The following is a 15,872-nucleotide window of genomic DNA, read 5'->3' on the forward strand; positions in this document are numbered from 1 at the left end:
CAGAACATTTTAGCACTTACAGATGACCTTTTTTCTTCTCCCTACCCACTTGAAACTTTCCCCTCCTGCGCAATAGGGCTGAGGATTGTGACCGAATGACAGCGCTGAAGCCAAGTTCTTTGTTTCTATATGCTGGGGGGGTGGGGTGGCATAGTGCTTTTAAATTAACGCCACACATCTCCCTGGTTCTAATTGCTGACCTCAGGGTACTCTAAACTGCTATGACCACAATTCTTCCACATATAATAATATGATATAAATTTAACACATAATCTGAATGCCTTCAACCATACATGGCCAACAGCTATCCTCCAGCTTTAATTTAGGAAAGCCAGGTATCTTTGCAGTTAGAAAATTTTGTACATATTCTAGGGGCATACCCTGCAAATGTCCTGATTTCCCAGGGACAGATCCAGAATTATGAAAGCCATCCCAGCTTCTGATTTGAATGCAGAACGTTCCTATTTCCCCTGCCAGTGCTGCTGCCACCAAGCTTGGGAGCAGGATGAGCCGGTGCTTGACCCGAGCGGTGGTGGCTGAGTGGGAGCATCCCATGGCCTCTGCTGCTGACCTCCTTCCTTGGGCAGCTCGTAGTGGCTGCTGGAGAGCAGGTGAGGAGGAGGCCAGGTTGCCTCCACTGGGGCCCAGCCCCGGGTGAGGCACTGGCTTTGAGGGGCAGACAGAGGGTAGGGTAGCACTGGGTGGGAAGAAAGGAGGAGCAGAGCAGAGCGCAAGGAGTTTTCATTTTTTTAAAAAAGGAAAATACTTTGTACATCCGCATCTAATCTTCCCCTTTGCTAATATTTATTTATTGGGGTGTGATTTTTTTTCTTTTTGTAAATCTACCAAAGAATAAAATAAATTTGGGGTTAAGGGGTTTTCTCAGAATGGTGGAAGGTGTGTGTGCTGTGTTCTATTGGTGAAGTGGTAGTGGCACTCGCCATTCTTCTGATAGGAAATGGTCTGGAGGGGACACAGAAATAGGGGGTTGAGCATGTAAGGACAAAAGAAGTAATTATAATTTAACAGTTTTCATGTTATTCTATTTTATTAAAGCAACTAGAAAAAAAATATTATGATGGGAAGATCTCACACAGCTGAAGGGAAGCAGTGGGGAGGAGGGGAGGGTTAGGTTGAATTTGGGAAATAAAATAATATATGGGACAGCAAAGGATATAATAGATTCTTATAGAATAGTAATATATTGTAACCAGAATAGAAGTTCAAAAGGGGAAGTAAATGTATTTTTAGTATTTCTATTATTGTAATAGTTATTATTTCTTATTGGTAGAATGCAATGTTAATTTAGGCTTCTTCATTTTGCTGTCTGTATAATTTTCTTAAGCCAATAAAATATTAAAAATAAAAAGAAATGGGGGGTTGAGGAGGATCATCTGGGGGAAGTGAGAAATGTCCCTCTTTTCATCTGAGAAATTGGAGGGTGTGCTGCTGTTCCTGCTCACCAACCCCACCTATGCCTTTGTCCTTTCCCTCTACCTAACCAAATCACCCCCCTTTACACCTCATCCACCCCCTCAACATATGCCACCTTGCTGCACACACATTTGATGGAGGCAGGAGGCGCTCCCCCTCAGTTCGCCTGGGCCTGCCTGCTAGTCTTCATGCTGCAGTTGCCGTGGCCTCCTATTGGCCATGCATAGCTGTCAACTATGATTTGAAAATAAGGGACCAGCAGCCTTGAAAATAAGGGACCAGCAGCCAAAATAAGGGACCTGCAACCTCACCTGTTCCAGGCACCCCAGTCTTCCTGTCCTCCTGCAGTCTGGTCAAACTCATGCTTCGAGAACACTGTCCAACCAACTTTGCAACCAGAGGTTCAACTGAATAGAGTCTGAATCACATGCACCACAAGGCCTATGCAGCCTCAACTTAAGATGGCTGCCTGGCCTGGCTTTGCACTGCAAAGTTTGCAGCAGCACATGCAACAAAATGGCGTCCAGCATTCAAAAGCCCCCTCAGCTTGCATTAACTAGCCACACACAAGGCATGCAAGCTCCACCCCCCAGCCGTTCTTATACTTCTTATTGGGTGAGCAACACAGCCAAGCAACACAGTTGGAGCCTCCCTCCTCCCTGGCCGGCAGGGAGGGAGAGAGAGGAACTGCTTCCTTTGAAATTTAAGAGACATCATTTAAGGGACATCCATCAATAAGGGACAGCAGCAGGACATGGCGCTGGAATAAGGGACTGTCCCTTCAAATAAGGGACACTTGACAGCTAAGTGGCCATGCAAATGGCAGAATGTGATGACACCTACATTTTTATGTATATAGCAGGACATACACCCATGCATATGTAAATACAGCAAATCAAATTGGTTTAGGCTACAATTCTATACTGCTTATCTAGGAGCAGGCCCCAGTGAACTCAATGGGATTTGCTTCTGAGTTGACTTGCTTAGGATTATTCTTTAAATCTGCTATATTTAAACAGCATGGAGAAGAAGGGGAAAACTTCTGATTCTTAAGAATGGAAGTCTAATTTTAGCCAGGTCCATTGTGAGGTAAGTGTGTGCATGACTCAGAAATGATTGTGTGATGTTACATAACCCACTGTATGTGTTGTATTTCTTAAGCACACACTGCTAGAAAGGAAGATGGTGTTTTTGCATCCTCTTCCTTGCCCATAAGTATGCTGGAACGTTCATTTCAAGAAAGACCCTTTATGCCAGTCAAAATGTATTAAAAGAAAAAAATAATTAAAAATAGCAGTGGGTTAGTTATGTAATGTGATTAATTGCAGTAGTAGGGTGGAAAAAACCACCATAGGCCTTAAACATTCACATGCAAAGTCATGTGTAGGAGTGAGAGAAGAGGTTGAAATGCACAAATTATCTGTTTCATTACATACATTTCACGGGACATTGATTTATTCCTTGTATAATTTAATCAGCATATGGAGAAAATAGATAAGTCTATGTGATGCTAAAGCAAGCAGGAGAAACTAGTTCAAGACACAGAAGCAAATAAAATCCATGGAACTTTGAAACTCAAGGCACTTTCTAAATGTTATAAAGTCCCTTTGCAGATGTCAGTAGCAAAATAACCTGCCTGCTCATCTTGTGCATCCTGTGGTATTTGCATGCCTTACCCTGAAAAAGAAATGTGCATTTTTTTTTGTCTACTGAGCCCACATTTCTATAGAAATGGAAGGCTTGATGTAATAACCTCTTAGAACATTTACAATCCAAGTAACAGAAATTCCGGGATTTTTCTTTGCAAATGTGTTTATCAAAGAAGAACTAAAGACACTCAGTGGAACTTTGTCTACTCAGAAATCTTATTTAATCCAATGGAAGTTTATTCCCAGGTAAATGGGGGATTGTTGCGCCAGTCTACATTGTTTCCTCTGTCATTGGCTGCCACAAAACAGTGAGTATTGATAAAAGACCAGCGCTGAAGGTGCGGAATGTCTAACAGTGCTGTGCCCAATTTTGTTATCCAGCAGTCTTGCAGAAGAATGTTACATCCTGGAAGCTTTACCAGGGCACATGGCAATGATAGCTTTTATCAATACGTCAATACTTCTGACAGTGCTTCTTGTCACTATGACATCCTTGCATGACTTGTGGTGTGAGTGCTGTGCCACAACTCATTATTATTATTTTGTTCTGTAGTTGTAACTAGCCATATCATAAACCATTACTTGCCAAGCACTAGCTGCTAGAATCAGACCATAAAAAAGGTGCAGCAAAGTGTGTCAAGCTCAAGGGTAAATTTATAGAGATATCATTAAAGCTTCCCCTCAGCTACTTCTCTACAGAGCAGTTGCAGTTTCATAAATAATAGCGGTCTAATGAGACTTTGGTGAGATATTTTTCTTCCAATATTTTTCTAGTCTATGCTCAGCAAGGGTTATAGTTTAATTAAAGGATGTCAGAAGAAAAGGAAGCTGCCCCTGAGATAATCACTGCCTGTTGTTAGATAAGTACTGAGGTGAAGACAAGCAAAAAGGGCTATCATGAAAACGATAAATTATGGAGGAGAGGGGAGGGCTGATGGTTCAAAAATACAACTGACTTTTTTCCCTTTTAATTTATAAAGGATGCACCAGCACGGCTCTCTTGAGTTGCCCTGTGCAGATGGTCTCCAAGTGGGAATGATCAGCTCCATGCTGCTCTTGGGAAGGATGTTTACCTTTCAAACAAATGCCTCTAACACTCATTTCAGCATTGATGAATCTGATACTCTTGCACAAGCTTTTAGTACTGATATTCTTTCCTTGTGGTATGACTTTTAATATTCTGATCAAGGTCTTGAAATGTTGTAAATTACCAAATGAGTCCATGTACATTTAATTATGAAAGGTCAACCAGTAACTAAATTTGCATGTGACATCTATTTGCATGCTAAATCTCGAATACAAAATTTAGGGTTTCAGAATTTTAATGACCATAAGTGTTCAAGTAAAAGGGAAGATAGAAGTGAAATAAAAATATATGCAACACTGATAGCATCTTTCTTATTCCTCCTCTGAGTTAAGCCTGTACACAAATTACCAAATCTCTCTCTCTCTTTACTGAAGCACTGTCAAGACATTTGAGTTGTAATTAAGCAGATATAGGATAAGGTTAATTCAAAATACCATCTATATTTAGTGGACAATTTATTTTATTGGTTTCAGGGATGCCAACACACAAAAAGGACTCTAAATAAGTGGTTTCACAGCTTTGGTGTCTGAACTACCAACTCCAAGCCTAGCCTACCCCACAGAACAGTAGTGAAGATTAAAAGGGGAGAGGAGAAGACACTGTACACAGCCTCTGGGAGGAAAAATGAGACACAAATCAACAACAACAACCAGCCATCTAACCACGTGCAGTCCCCTTCCCATTTTGCCAATCTTGATAAACAAAAAAGTAGCATTGTGTTAAAGTACAGTCTATATGAATTTTTAACTTGTTACAATTATAAAGTGTTTGATGCTTTTATGGTTGTATTTGCTGAGTCATTTTTTATTTTTGTTTTATACTTCCTGTATAACAATAACTATAAATAACAGCCCAGTGATGACAATCCGGTCAGTGGTGGCTGCGTGTGAGACATGAAAAATAGTGGTGGTGGCAACTTTCAAAGTCACAATTTCTTTTCTGTAGGAAGGAGGCCTCATTTACTTCTGAGTAAAACAATTGCCAGCCAAATGTTTTTTATACTGTAAAGGCAGCACAGTTGGGGAATAAATGAAATAATGTGTACATGGAGGACTCTCATCTATCCAGTGTCAAGCTAGGAGCAAAACAAACAGTTTCTCCTATTTTTTCTGCTGCTCTAGAGGCCTCCCTCCAGATGCTTTGATGCCTGCTGATGCTTTGGAAAGTTGCCTCCACGTTTTGCTTCCTAACTTTCTTTGTACTGCCAATTTATTTACTTTCTTTTAAAAGGAAAGCTAAGAGCCTGGGCCCCAATCAATATGTACCCGCTGAACAAGCCTTGTGAGCAGCCCTGATTTGTTATATTATTAGCTGCCCTGTTAGATCAAGTTAGGTTAGGTCAAGTTAGAAATCTAAGCTAGTGTGCAATAAAATCTTGGCAATGTTTCTGTGGACTCGGTCATACGGGTGGGGCAGTTTGTCCTAATTTTCCTAGTGTTGTATGGATTCATGAGCAAATACATTAATAAGTGTTGGTTATAGTTAGTTACAGTGCTTTTTTGCTAAAAAATGTTTAGGGGTACTCTCATTTTCCTACTCATATTAAAATACTGCCCCTCAATGAGGCCAAACTTAGATTCACAAAATGTTTAGGGGTATGCGTATCCCTGTGTCCCCCCCCCCCAGAAAAAGCACTGGTTAGTTACAAGGCTCGCTGCTATTTCAGTTTCCTCTCAGTCATTCCTACTTCTTTCCTCAGTTAATTTCCATCTTACCAAGAAAACTTGACTAGGCAGGAAGTATATTATATAAACTGAGATGTGATCAGAAACATTGACACCAGTGATCCTGCAAAATATACATTGAAATTTATTGGTAGTTTAGGCTAACAGTGAATTTCTCTTAATCTTACCTCACAAAATATTAATTTCCAATAGAACTTCCTGGTTCAGTAGTCTGTGACTTAAGTATAATACTTCAAATATTTTCTGGCTCCTCTTAGCTGAAACACCAAATATACTTTTTCCTTAGTGCACTGAACAAATTATCTTTAGAATATACTGCTGCCAGGGCAACACTCAATGCAAATCTATTGCTACATATCTTTGGTTGCAATTGTAGTCACCAGCACAAAATGATAAAATAATGAGCACTGTATGTTTTTCCTCCCCCAATAACCTTTTCCCAAAGGGGACAGGCTCCAAGCTGAAAGACCGAGTGCTTTATCGTGAGGGAGCCAGATTACTGCTGAGAAAAACAGTGTGAGGTGACTATAAATAACACACGTTTTGCAGCCAGCCAGAGCCACATTGTGGCTATTAATCTTTCTGTCAAACGGCCATCATTTGCCACCATGAAATTCAGACTATGTCTCCAATTACCCCCCTCCCATGGAGGAGTTGTCCCCCAGAGGGTTTTACATAAATATCTACTGGCAGGAGTGGGGGAGGGATCACTGCCGACAAAGAGGTGTTTGCTTTTTCACATTTCTTTTTTCTGTGTCCTAATATTTTTTTAAACACACACCCCAATCAGTTAAGTAAAGGAAGCATTACTTGGCTTACTATGAGATACAGTCTGACAGTGCATCAGTTTGCAGGTATATGGGTCGAGATGCACGTGCGTTGTGTGTATGTGTCTTTGTCACATGGACATTCATCATTGCCTCAGGAACCTAAGAGTGGCCTTGCTGCATCAAACCAGATATGCCTCTAATCTACTTTCTATTTCTAACAGTAGCCAGCCAGATGCCCTTAGCCAGGCATAGGCAAACTCGGCCCTCCAGATGTTTTAGGACTACAACTCCCACGATCCCTAGCTAACAGGACCAGTGGACAGGGATGATGGGAATTGTAGTCCCAAAACATCTGGAGGGCCGAATTTGCCTATGCCTGCCCTTAGTTATTAGCAAGGAGTTAAATTTGTCCGGTGGTGGGAAAAGGAGGACAGGGCTCTTGCATTTTCAACAGTTGCACAAAAGATGGGTTTTCAGCAAGTGTTGCTTGTGTGAGAGGGATCAGGGAAAGGCCATCGTCTCCATGCTCTGCATTTGCCAAGAGGCCAGATTCAAAAGAGGATGTTGCTCCTGTACCACAGGTGTCGGGAAGAATTTCAGCAGGTGCAGTCTGCACATCCCTTGCATTCTGGGGTTGAGATGTGTATATCCAAACTTCAGGTTCCATATGTTCTTATATACCAACAAAATTAATCATAAAGGGTAGCCCAAGGAGGAAGTGCAGACTTTCAAAACGCATTCTGAGAAGATTCAGCGCATCCTTGTTTGGGCTGCTAGAACCTTCTTCCGGAACACATCAGAAGTCATGTTTTATTATGACTTTAGTTTGTCTGCTTGTTTAATTGGCTCAGACTGTTGTAAACTGCATGATCTTGTTCCTTCAGCTTGTAAGCCACCTTCTGGGCAGCAATACAAAAAGGCGGTATACCAGACAAATTGAAAGTGAAATGAACGCAGCGTCGCACCTGTCATTGCTATTATTCATAATAATGATAACGATTTAAAAAAAGGTTTGCTTTGACATCCCTACTACACATTGTAACATATGCGAGGCACGGGTTGAAATTCTGCGACGGGGGGGGGGAGGGGAAGATCCGTCCCGACCCTTAACGTGTGGTAAACGTCTTTATATATATTTTTATTGCCAACAGGAGACAAGGCGCAGAAACGCAGATAACGAGCGGTCGGTGGGCGGGGCGTAGAGAGGAGCGAGCGAGGGAGAAGGGAGCGCGGCTTCTCATTGGCTCCGAGGGGCTCGCAGGAGTCCTCGGGCCAGCAGCCCCTCCCTTAACCGTCCCTCCCGTGCGCTCTCCTCCTCCCTGCGGCCGTTGGTGCCGCCCGCCAGCGTGTGGAGCCGCGTGAGGGGGGCGGGGCCGCAGCGCGCGAGCCCACGAGGAGGAGAACGTGCTCGGGGCGTGCCCAGGGCGCGCTTCCCCCCTCCCTCTTGGCCTAGCTGGCCTCAGCCAGCCTAGCCTAGCAACGGCCTCGAGGGCTGAGGCGGTTGCATGACCGCCTCGTGCTTCCTCCTAAACCCCCGTCCAGGTCCCGCCCTCACTCGGGTGCTCTCTCTGTGTGTGTTGTATGTGGCCGCGGTCGAAGCTCTTCTGCTCACGGGGCAAGGCGGGGTACTTGTGGGGCTGACGCGGACTCTCAATAAGGGCGCGGGGAAGGAGAGGCTGCCTCGGCGGCTGCTTTCGCCTTTCCTTTAACGGCCAAAGCTGCACGTTAGGACGGTGCGGAAAACCCGCGTGGGGTTCCTCACTGTGTAAAGTCTGTGCTTGCGCGCGCCTGACAAATCTGCCCCATGGCCTTTCCCTCGTCAAAATTATCTTCCCACCTCCAGTCGCCGTTGCTGTGTTCCCTGGCTGAGAGGAAAAACGAAGGCACCTCGTTCTTTTTTCTTTCCTTCTTCCATCCCCTCGCCGACAGAAACCGGGGCAGGAAAACGCTTCATGAAAACGATGTGCCAAATTGGGGGGGGGGGGGGAGGAACTGCGCACCGGCGGCATTTTAAGCTGCTTCCAACCCCCGCCCCCGGTAGGTCCATTTTCCCTGTACTGTATTGCAAGGAAGCACTGGTCCCTGTTTGTGTTTTGCAGACGCTTCTCTGAATTCATTCGTTTTACAAACGTGGTTGTGTCAGAACGCCCTCTTGCCACGCTGGCCCTTTGCGCCGTCTCGCTTGAAGGTTGTTGCTCCACGTTTTCCCCTCCGTATTTCTGCGGGTGCCTTATTGACCTGACTTCCCTCCCATGCGTGTCTGGCTGCCGGGCCTGTCTGTGTCTCCCCGGGTTTGGCGCACCCTGTGGCGGTTCTTTCCAGAGCCCTTTCCCTTTTTCTTTCCCAGGGTTTCCAACTCCCTTTTCGCCCACAGCGGAATTGGCGCTGTCTGGCATGTCATCCTTTCCAGACCGCGCAGGGAATTTTCCAAGCCTGTACTTCCTTTCCTTTTTTAATTTTATTTTTTAGGGGGGCAGTGCTATTTTTACCGGAAGATAGGTGCCGGAACTCACCATGAACACCTCCCTTGTTCTATAATGGCAGCATGAAAAATAACAGCATGGGGGTGGGACCCAGCTTATGCAAAGAAGTCAACTGCAACTCTTATCTGGACAGAGATAGCCTTGCAACAGTTATTGTCGTGCATGGAATGCACCTTTTGAAAATGGTCTGTAAACTTCAGCTTGTGCAAAAAACAGTGATATGATCACATCGTGCTGGTACTTTGCTATTAGCACTGGCTTCCAGTTTATTGTTGGGACCAATTCAAAGTGGTGTTTTTTTTAACCTAGTACAGGTACCAGGTTACCTGAAGGATTACATATCCTTCCACATACACCTACTTCAACCCCCAAATCTTCACAGAATGCCTCTGCCAAGCGAAGTGTGCTGCGTAGCTTGTAGAACCCAGCAGTCATGGAATGCACTTCCTGGAGAGGCTGGAACCTATGCTCTGGATTTTGTGTTTGTTTGTTTGTGTCCTTGAATATATTTTCTCAGGCCTTTTAATTTTTTATGGCTCCATGAGATTTTGGGATAAGAGATTTTGTTAAAAAGGTTTGTAGTCAACCAATCTTTACTCAGAGTAGACCCATTGAAATGAATGGCCAAGGCTAATGGCCCGTCCTTTTATTGACAGCCACCTAGAGAAAAAATTGTTATTGTCATTTTTGTATTGTATTGGATGACAATACAAATACAGCAAATAAGCAACTATTATGCAGAACAATACTCTCTAAACATATAGGTTCCATTTGGCTATCATGGTAAGCCTTGCTCTCTTCATTTCTTTAATCCTATTTAAAATAATGTGCGCCTGCAGCTATCACCTGTTGCTTTTGTCTGCTAGTCAAATTTTATTAGATACGGTAACTTTTAGTGGAGTAAGTCTGTTGTGACGAGTTCTAGTGTTAAGGGTTATTATAGAGGGGAGAAAGCCTATCTTCCTCTATACCATGCATCATTTTATTGTGTTCCTTTGCCCTTAGTAATATTAAAAACACATAAACTGACCCCCTTCAACTTTCCTTGTAGGGAAGGTACTTCAATCCCTTCATATTTCTTAGTTGCTTCTTTTCTTGCTGTAAAGTGCTTTTTTTGAGATGGGTCAACTACATACACTATTCCAGAAATGTCTGCAACCTAGAAGTATTATGATACTGGCAATTGTATTTTCAGGCCTTTGTCTTAAAATCCCTAGCATGGAATTTGCCACCTTTGTTGCCACAGAACATGTGAATTGGCATTTTCATTGAGATATCATGAGAACAATATCACTTCACTGGTTAGTCATGGCCAGTTCAAAGCACATCAGTCTATATGTGAATGCAAGGCTTTGTTGTTTTTGCTGCAAAAGAGTAATACAGCTATTCCTCTGGAAATTGATATGAGAATTTATAAAATGTTGCCTCAAAGTGCATCAATTTATACTTGTATTGGACGTCATTTGCCATTTTGTTGCCTATTCATCCAGTTTGGAGAGGTATTTCTGGAATTTTTTACTGTCTGAGGAATAACTGGGACAGGTGATGGGTAGGTTTGGGGGATTCTCTGGTCCTGAATGGGGTACCTTTGCCCCTAATGGACCAGGCGTGCAGCCTGGGAGTCATTTTTAACTCACAGCTGTCCATGGACGTACAGATCAATTCTGTTTCAAGGGCAACTGTAGACCCTACCTGCTTATGCCCTGTTTTGTCAGAGTGGTACATGCTCTGGTTATCTCCCGCTTGGTCTACTGCAATGCGTTCTACCTTTGAAGATGACTTGGAAACTACAACTAAGGCAGAATGTGGCTACCAGACTGGTGACTGGGAGTAGCTGCTGGGACCATATAAAACCTATTTTAAAAGATCTACATTGGCCTCCAGAACATTTACAAGCACAATTCAAAGTGTTGGTGATGACCTTTAAAGCCCTAAATGGCTTTGGCCCTGTATACCTGAAGGAGTGTTTCCACCCCATTGTTCACCCTAGACACTGAGCTTCAGCTCTGAGGGCCTTCTGATGGTTCCCTCATTGCGAGTTATGGTGATCCTCATATGGAGTTATGGGATCCAGGCAGAGGGCCTTCTCAGTAGTAGTGCCTGCCGTGTGGAATGTTCTCCCAACAGATTTCAAAGACATAAACAGCCCTGTATAGGGAAGTTTTTAATGTTTGATGTCTTACTGTGTTTGATGTTTTAATTTGTTGGAATCTGCCCAGAATGGTGGGGTAACCTGGTAGGATGGGTGGCATATAAATAATAAAGTATTACTATTACTTTTAAAATTGTGTGTTTAAAAGTAGGTTAATTAATAGTTAAATTTAGAACAAGAAAAAGAAGCAGATTTTTATTATTGAATTATAGTCTTACTGGAGTTTGATACTTTTCTTTTGAGGCTTAAAAAATATGTTTATTAGGAACACATCTAGCTGTTAAACAAAGAAGAACAGCATTTAATTGACCCAAAGTCAGAGACGTTACCTCATTATCATGAGGTTAGTTATAATTGGCCTTGACTGAGAAACCAGGACGTGGCAAATAACACATTAGTTTGAGGGTGGGCTTCATTTTGATAGGCGCTGTTCTTATGAGGCATGCATTCTTATGAGGTGGCCAGACGTGGTATTTTTGTCCCATGCTAATGGCCTATCCAGCTAGCTCTGCTGAGCTGACTTAGCTTGCTAGCATAATTTCCAGGGGGTTTCTGTTGTTTGGCAAAATTTAATCAAACCTTGATTATTCAAACTTTTACTAAATTATGGGGAATTATATGATACCCAATGAGAATTCTCTTTTGAGCATTAGACTTTTTATTGAAGACTATTAGAACAAAAAAATAAAGATAGGTATTGCCTTTTGTGTAATGGGATCAGCAATCCCTTTGGCTCCTGTGAGAGCATCCAGGGGCCATAGGAAGCATCAGATCTCCCTCTCTGAAAGTGGAGCGAGTGTCACTGGAGAGCTCAGAGATTGAGATCTGTGTCAGATTCCCTCCTTCCATTCCTAGACCTACCACCGTTGGAATGGTAATGTTGAAAAAGGGATATCTGGAGGTGGATTAGACGTGTGTCAAAGGAGAACTGTGTGGAAGCCTTGGATCCAACACCTTCCAAGGACTCCAAACTCAGAGAGGGAACTGTGGCAGCCCTGGAGTTGGTATAGTCCAGTCCCATTTATTTCCCTCCCATTGATGGGGAAAAAATAGAAAAGGATGTAGGAATGCATAAGCAATTCTCCACCCTTATTTCCTCCATGTCAGCTAGGGCCTGACACAGTGCTGGATATGGCTGATGCCCTGCCATCAGCCTCCATCTCCTGCCTTAGGATTGCACACTTTGTTGTTGTTGTTTAGTCGTTTAGTCGTGTCCGACTCTTCGTGACCCCATGGACCAGAGCACGCCAGGCACTTCTGTCCTCCACTGCCTCCCGCAGTTGATCAAACTCAAGCTAGTAGCTTCAAGAACACCATCCAACCATCTCATTCTCTGTCGTCCCCTTCTCCTTGTGCCCTCCATCTTTCCCAACATCAGGGTCTTTTCCAGGGAGTCCTCTCTTCTCATGAGGTGGCCAAAGTATTGGAGCCTCAGTTTCACGATCTGTCCTTCCAGTGAGCACTCAGGGCTGATTTCCTTCAGAATGGAGAGGTTTGATCTTCTTGCAGTCCATGGGACTCTCAAGAGTCTTCTCCAGCACCATAATTCAAAAGCATCAATTCTTCGGCGATCAGCCTTCTTTATGGTCCAGCTCTCACTTCCATACATCACTACTGGGAAAACCATGGCTTTTACTATACGGACCTTTGTTGGCAAGGTGATGTCTCTGCTTTTTAAGATGTTGTCTAGGTTTGCCATCGCCTTTCTCCCAAGGAGCAGGCGTCTTTTAATTTCGTGACTGCTGTCACCATCTGCACTGATCATGGAGCCCAAGAAAGTAAAATCTCTCACTGCCTCCATTTCTTCCCCATCTATTTGCCAGGAGGTGATGGGCCCAGTGGCCATGATCTTCGTTTTTTTGATGTTGAGCTTCAGACCATATTTTGCGCTCTCCTCTTTCACCCTCATTAAAAGGTTCTTTAATTCCTCTTCACTTTCTGCCATCAAGGTTGTGTCATCTGCATATCTGAGGTTGTTGATATTTCTTCCGGCAATCTTAATTCCGGCTTGGGATTCATCCAGCCCAGCCTTTCGCATGATGAATTCTGCATATAAGTTAAATAAGCAGGGAGACAATATACAGCCTTGCCGTACTCCTTTCCCAATTTGGAACCAGTCAGTTGTTCCATATCCAGTTCTAACTGTAGCTTCTTGTCCCACATAGAGATTTCGCAGGAGACAGATGAGGTGATCAGGCACTCCCATTTCTTTAAGAACTTGCCATAGTTTGCTGTGGTCAACACAGTCAAAGGCTTTTGCATAGTCAATGAAGCAGAAGTAGATGTCTTTCTGGAACTCTCTAGCTTTCTCCATAATCCAGCGCATGTTTGCAATTTGGTCTCTGGTTCCTCTGCCTCTTCTAAATCCAGCTTGCACTTCTGGGAGTTCTCGGTCCACATACTGCTTGAGCCTTCCTTGTAGAATTTTAAGCATAACCTTGCTAGCATGTGAAATGAGTGAAATTGTGCGGTAGTTGGAGCATTCTTTGGCACTGCCTTTCTTTGGGATTGGAATGTAGACTGATCTTCTCCAGTCCTCTGGCCACTGCTGAGTTTTCCAAACTTGCTGGCATATTGAGTGTAGCACCTTAACAGCATCATCTTTTAAAATTTTAAACAGTTCAGCTGGAATACCATCACTTCCACTGGCCTTGTTATTTGCAGTGCTTTCTAAGGCCCATTTGACTTCACTCTCCAGGATGTCTGGCTCAAGGTCAGCAACCACACTACCTGGGGTATACGAGACATCCATATCTTTCTGGTATAATTCCTCTGTGTATTCTTGCCACCTCTTCTTGATGTCTTCTGCTTCAGTTAGATCTTTACCATTTTTGTCCTTTATTATGGTAATCTTTGTACGAAATGTTCCTTTCATATTTCCGATTTTCTTGAACAGATCTCTGGTTCTTCCCATTCTGTTGCTTTCCTCTATTTCTTTGCATTGCTCGTTTAAGAAGGCCTTCTTGTCTCTCCTTGCTGTTCTTTGGAAATCTGCATTCAATTTCCTGTATCTTTCACTATCTCCCTCGCATTTTGCTTGCCTTCTCTCCCCCGCTATTTGTAAGGCCTCGTTGGACAGCCACTTTGCTTTCTTGCATTTCTTTTTCATTGGGATGGTTTTAGTTGCTGCCTCCTGTATAATGTTGCGAGCCTCCATCCATAGTTCTTCAGGCACTCTGTCCAGCAAATCTAAATCCTTAAACCTGTTCCTCACTTCCACTGTGTATTCATAAGGGATTTGGTTTAGATTGTATCTTACCTGTCCAGTGGTTTTTCCTACTTTCTTCAGTTTAAGCTTGAATTTTGCTATAAGGAGCTGATGATCTGAGCCACAGTCGGCTCCAGGTCTTGTTTTTGCTGACTGTATAGAGCTTCTCCATCTTTGGCTGCAGAGAATATAATCAATCTGATTTCGATGTTGCCCATCTGGGGATGTCCATGTGTAGAGTCGTCTCTTGTGTTGTTGGAAAAGCGTGTTTGTGATGACCAGCTTGTTCTCTTGACAGAACTCTATTAGCCTTTGCCCTGCTTCGTTTTGATCTCCAAGGCCAAATTTGCCAGTTGTTCCTTTTATCTCTTGATTCCCTACTTTAGCATTCCAATCCCCTATAATGAGCAGAACATCCTTCTTTGGTGTCACTTCGATAAGGTTTTGTAAGTCTTCATAGAACTGGTCAATTTCAGTTTCTTCAGCACCAGTAGTTGGTGCATAAACTTGGATTACTGTGATGTTAAAAGGTCTGCCTTGGATTCGTATCGAGATCATTTGTCAGGGGTTCAGGAGCAGAGACGCAGAGAAGGGAGGAAGCAGAGAGCGAGGGGGAGGAATCCGAAGGGAAAATGAGTGATGATGACGACCCGAGATCTCCAAGCCTAAGCAGTGAGTCAGAGGACTCCCAAAAGGGAGCCCCAGTGAGCAGAGCAAGGGGGGGATCCGGGGGGACACCCCAGGAGGAAGGGAACAGAGGAGATTCAGAGAGCAGCAGCTGGAAGTCGGGACCCACGCTCATAACTGAGAGCGGCAGCAGCTGGAAGTCGGGACCCACGCTCAAGACTGAGAGCAGCAGGGAGGAAGGTAGCCAGGCATCGGGTTCCGGAGGCTGTCAGCAGGAGGGAGGGCACGAGTCAGGGGTGGTCACGCCCTCCTCAGAGAGCGAGGCAACGGTTAAGAGGAAAGTAGAGAGTTGGGCGCGCGCGCCAAGTTCAAATGCAGCGGAAGCTGGAGCAGTAAGCAGCCCGGAGAGTGAGCCAGGTCCTAAAGCCCGCCGCAAGGAGGCAGAAGGATCAGGGGGGTCAGCGTCAGAGGAGAGTAGAAGGGAGGAGGCCCAGGGGGGCAGAAGGACCCAGAGACGTAGGGAGAGGCGAAGGAGGTGGAGCAAGGCTAGGGTATTAAGCTGGTGTGCAAGAGGCGGGGACTCAGACGGGTCTTCGCCGACCTAGGGCAGAAGGTGTAGAGCTGCACGTTGCAGTTCGGAAATGAAACCTGTAACTTAATAAAGACTCTTATAAAGTGAACGCTGGCGGACTTGGTCCTATGTGAGCTGGGACTGGGTGGCAGCTCTGACAGTAAGACCCGTCTCTCGAAAGCTTCGGACACCTGATATCTCGCAGC

The 15,872-nt window shown here is 44.2% G+C and overlaps 1 protein-coding gene and 1 long non-coding RNA gene across 19 annotated transcripts in view; one reads left to right on the forward strand and one right to left on the reverse strand.

The window, feature by feature from the left end:
* LOC309525214 (uncharacterized protein) overlaps nucleotides 1-15,872 on the forward strand; it is a 168,122-nt gene that overhangs the window by 22,777 nt on the left and 129,473 nt on the right. For 9 of the 17 annotated variants that reach the window (XR_014216102.1, XR_014216103.1, XM_082210732.1 and 6 more), the window contains exon 1: nucleotides 8,015-8,184. The exons of 2 other annotated variants lie outside the window; for them this stretch is intronic. Coding sequence is in view for 7 of the 15 variants with exons in the window: in XM_082210732.1 (XP_082066858.1) it covers nucleotides 8,131-8,184 (54 nt within the window). In the remaining 8 variants the exon portion in view is untranslated. Of the gene's footprint in view, nucleotides 1-4,643; nucleotides 6,377-8,014; nucleotides 8,185-8,204; nucleotides 8,359-8,677; nucleotides 8,814-8,834; nucleotides 9,892-15,872 lie in introns of those variants that run through there. 6 more of the 17 variants (XR_014216099.1, XR_014216100.1, XR_014216104.1 and 3 more) reach the window with 5 other exon arrangements.
* LOC309525439 lies at nucleotides 2,980-7,866 on the reverse strand. 2 transcript variants are annotated; one of them, XR_014216283.1, is made up of 3 exons: nucleotides 7,656-7,866; nucleotides 6,023-6,112; nucleotides 2,980-3,111 (listed from the first exon to the last, which is right to left on the reverse strand). It is a non-coding gene; the product is annotated as an uncharacterized lncRNA (long non-coding RNA). The 2 variants fall into 2 exon arrangements; XR_014216284.1 differs by having other exon boundaries at nucleotides 7,591-7,866.

The sequence above is a fragment of the Podarcis vaucheri genome (genome assembly GCF_965113315.1).
Source record: "Podarcis vaucheri genome assembly, chromosome: 2".
In the NCBI taxonomy this organism is placed as follows: domain Eukaryota; kingdom Metazoa; phylum Chordata; class Lepidosauria; order Squamata; family Lacertidae; genus Podarcis; species Podarcis vaucheri.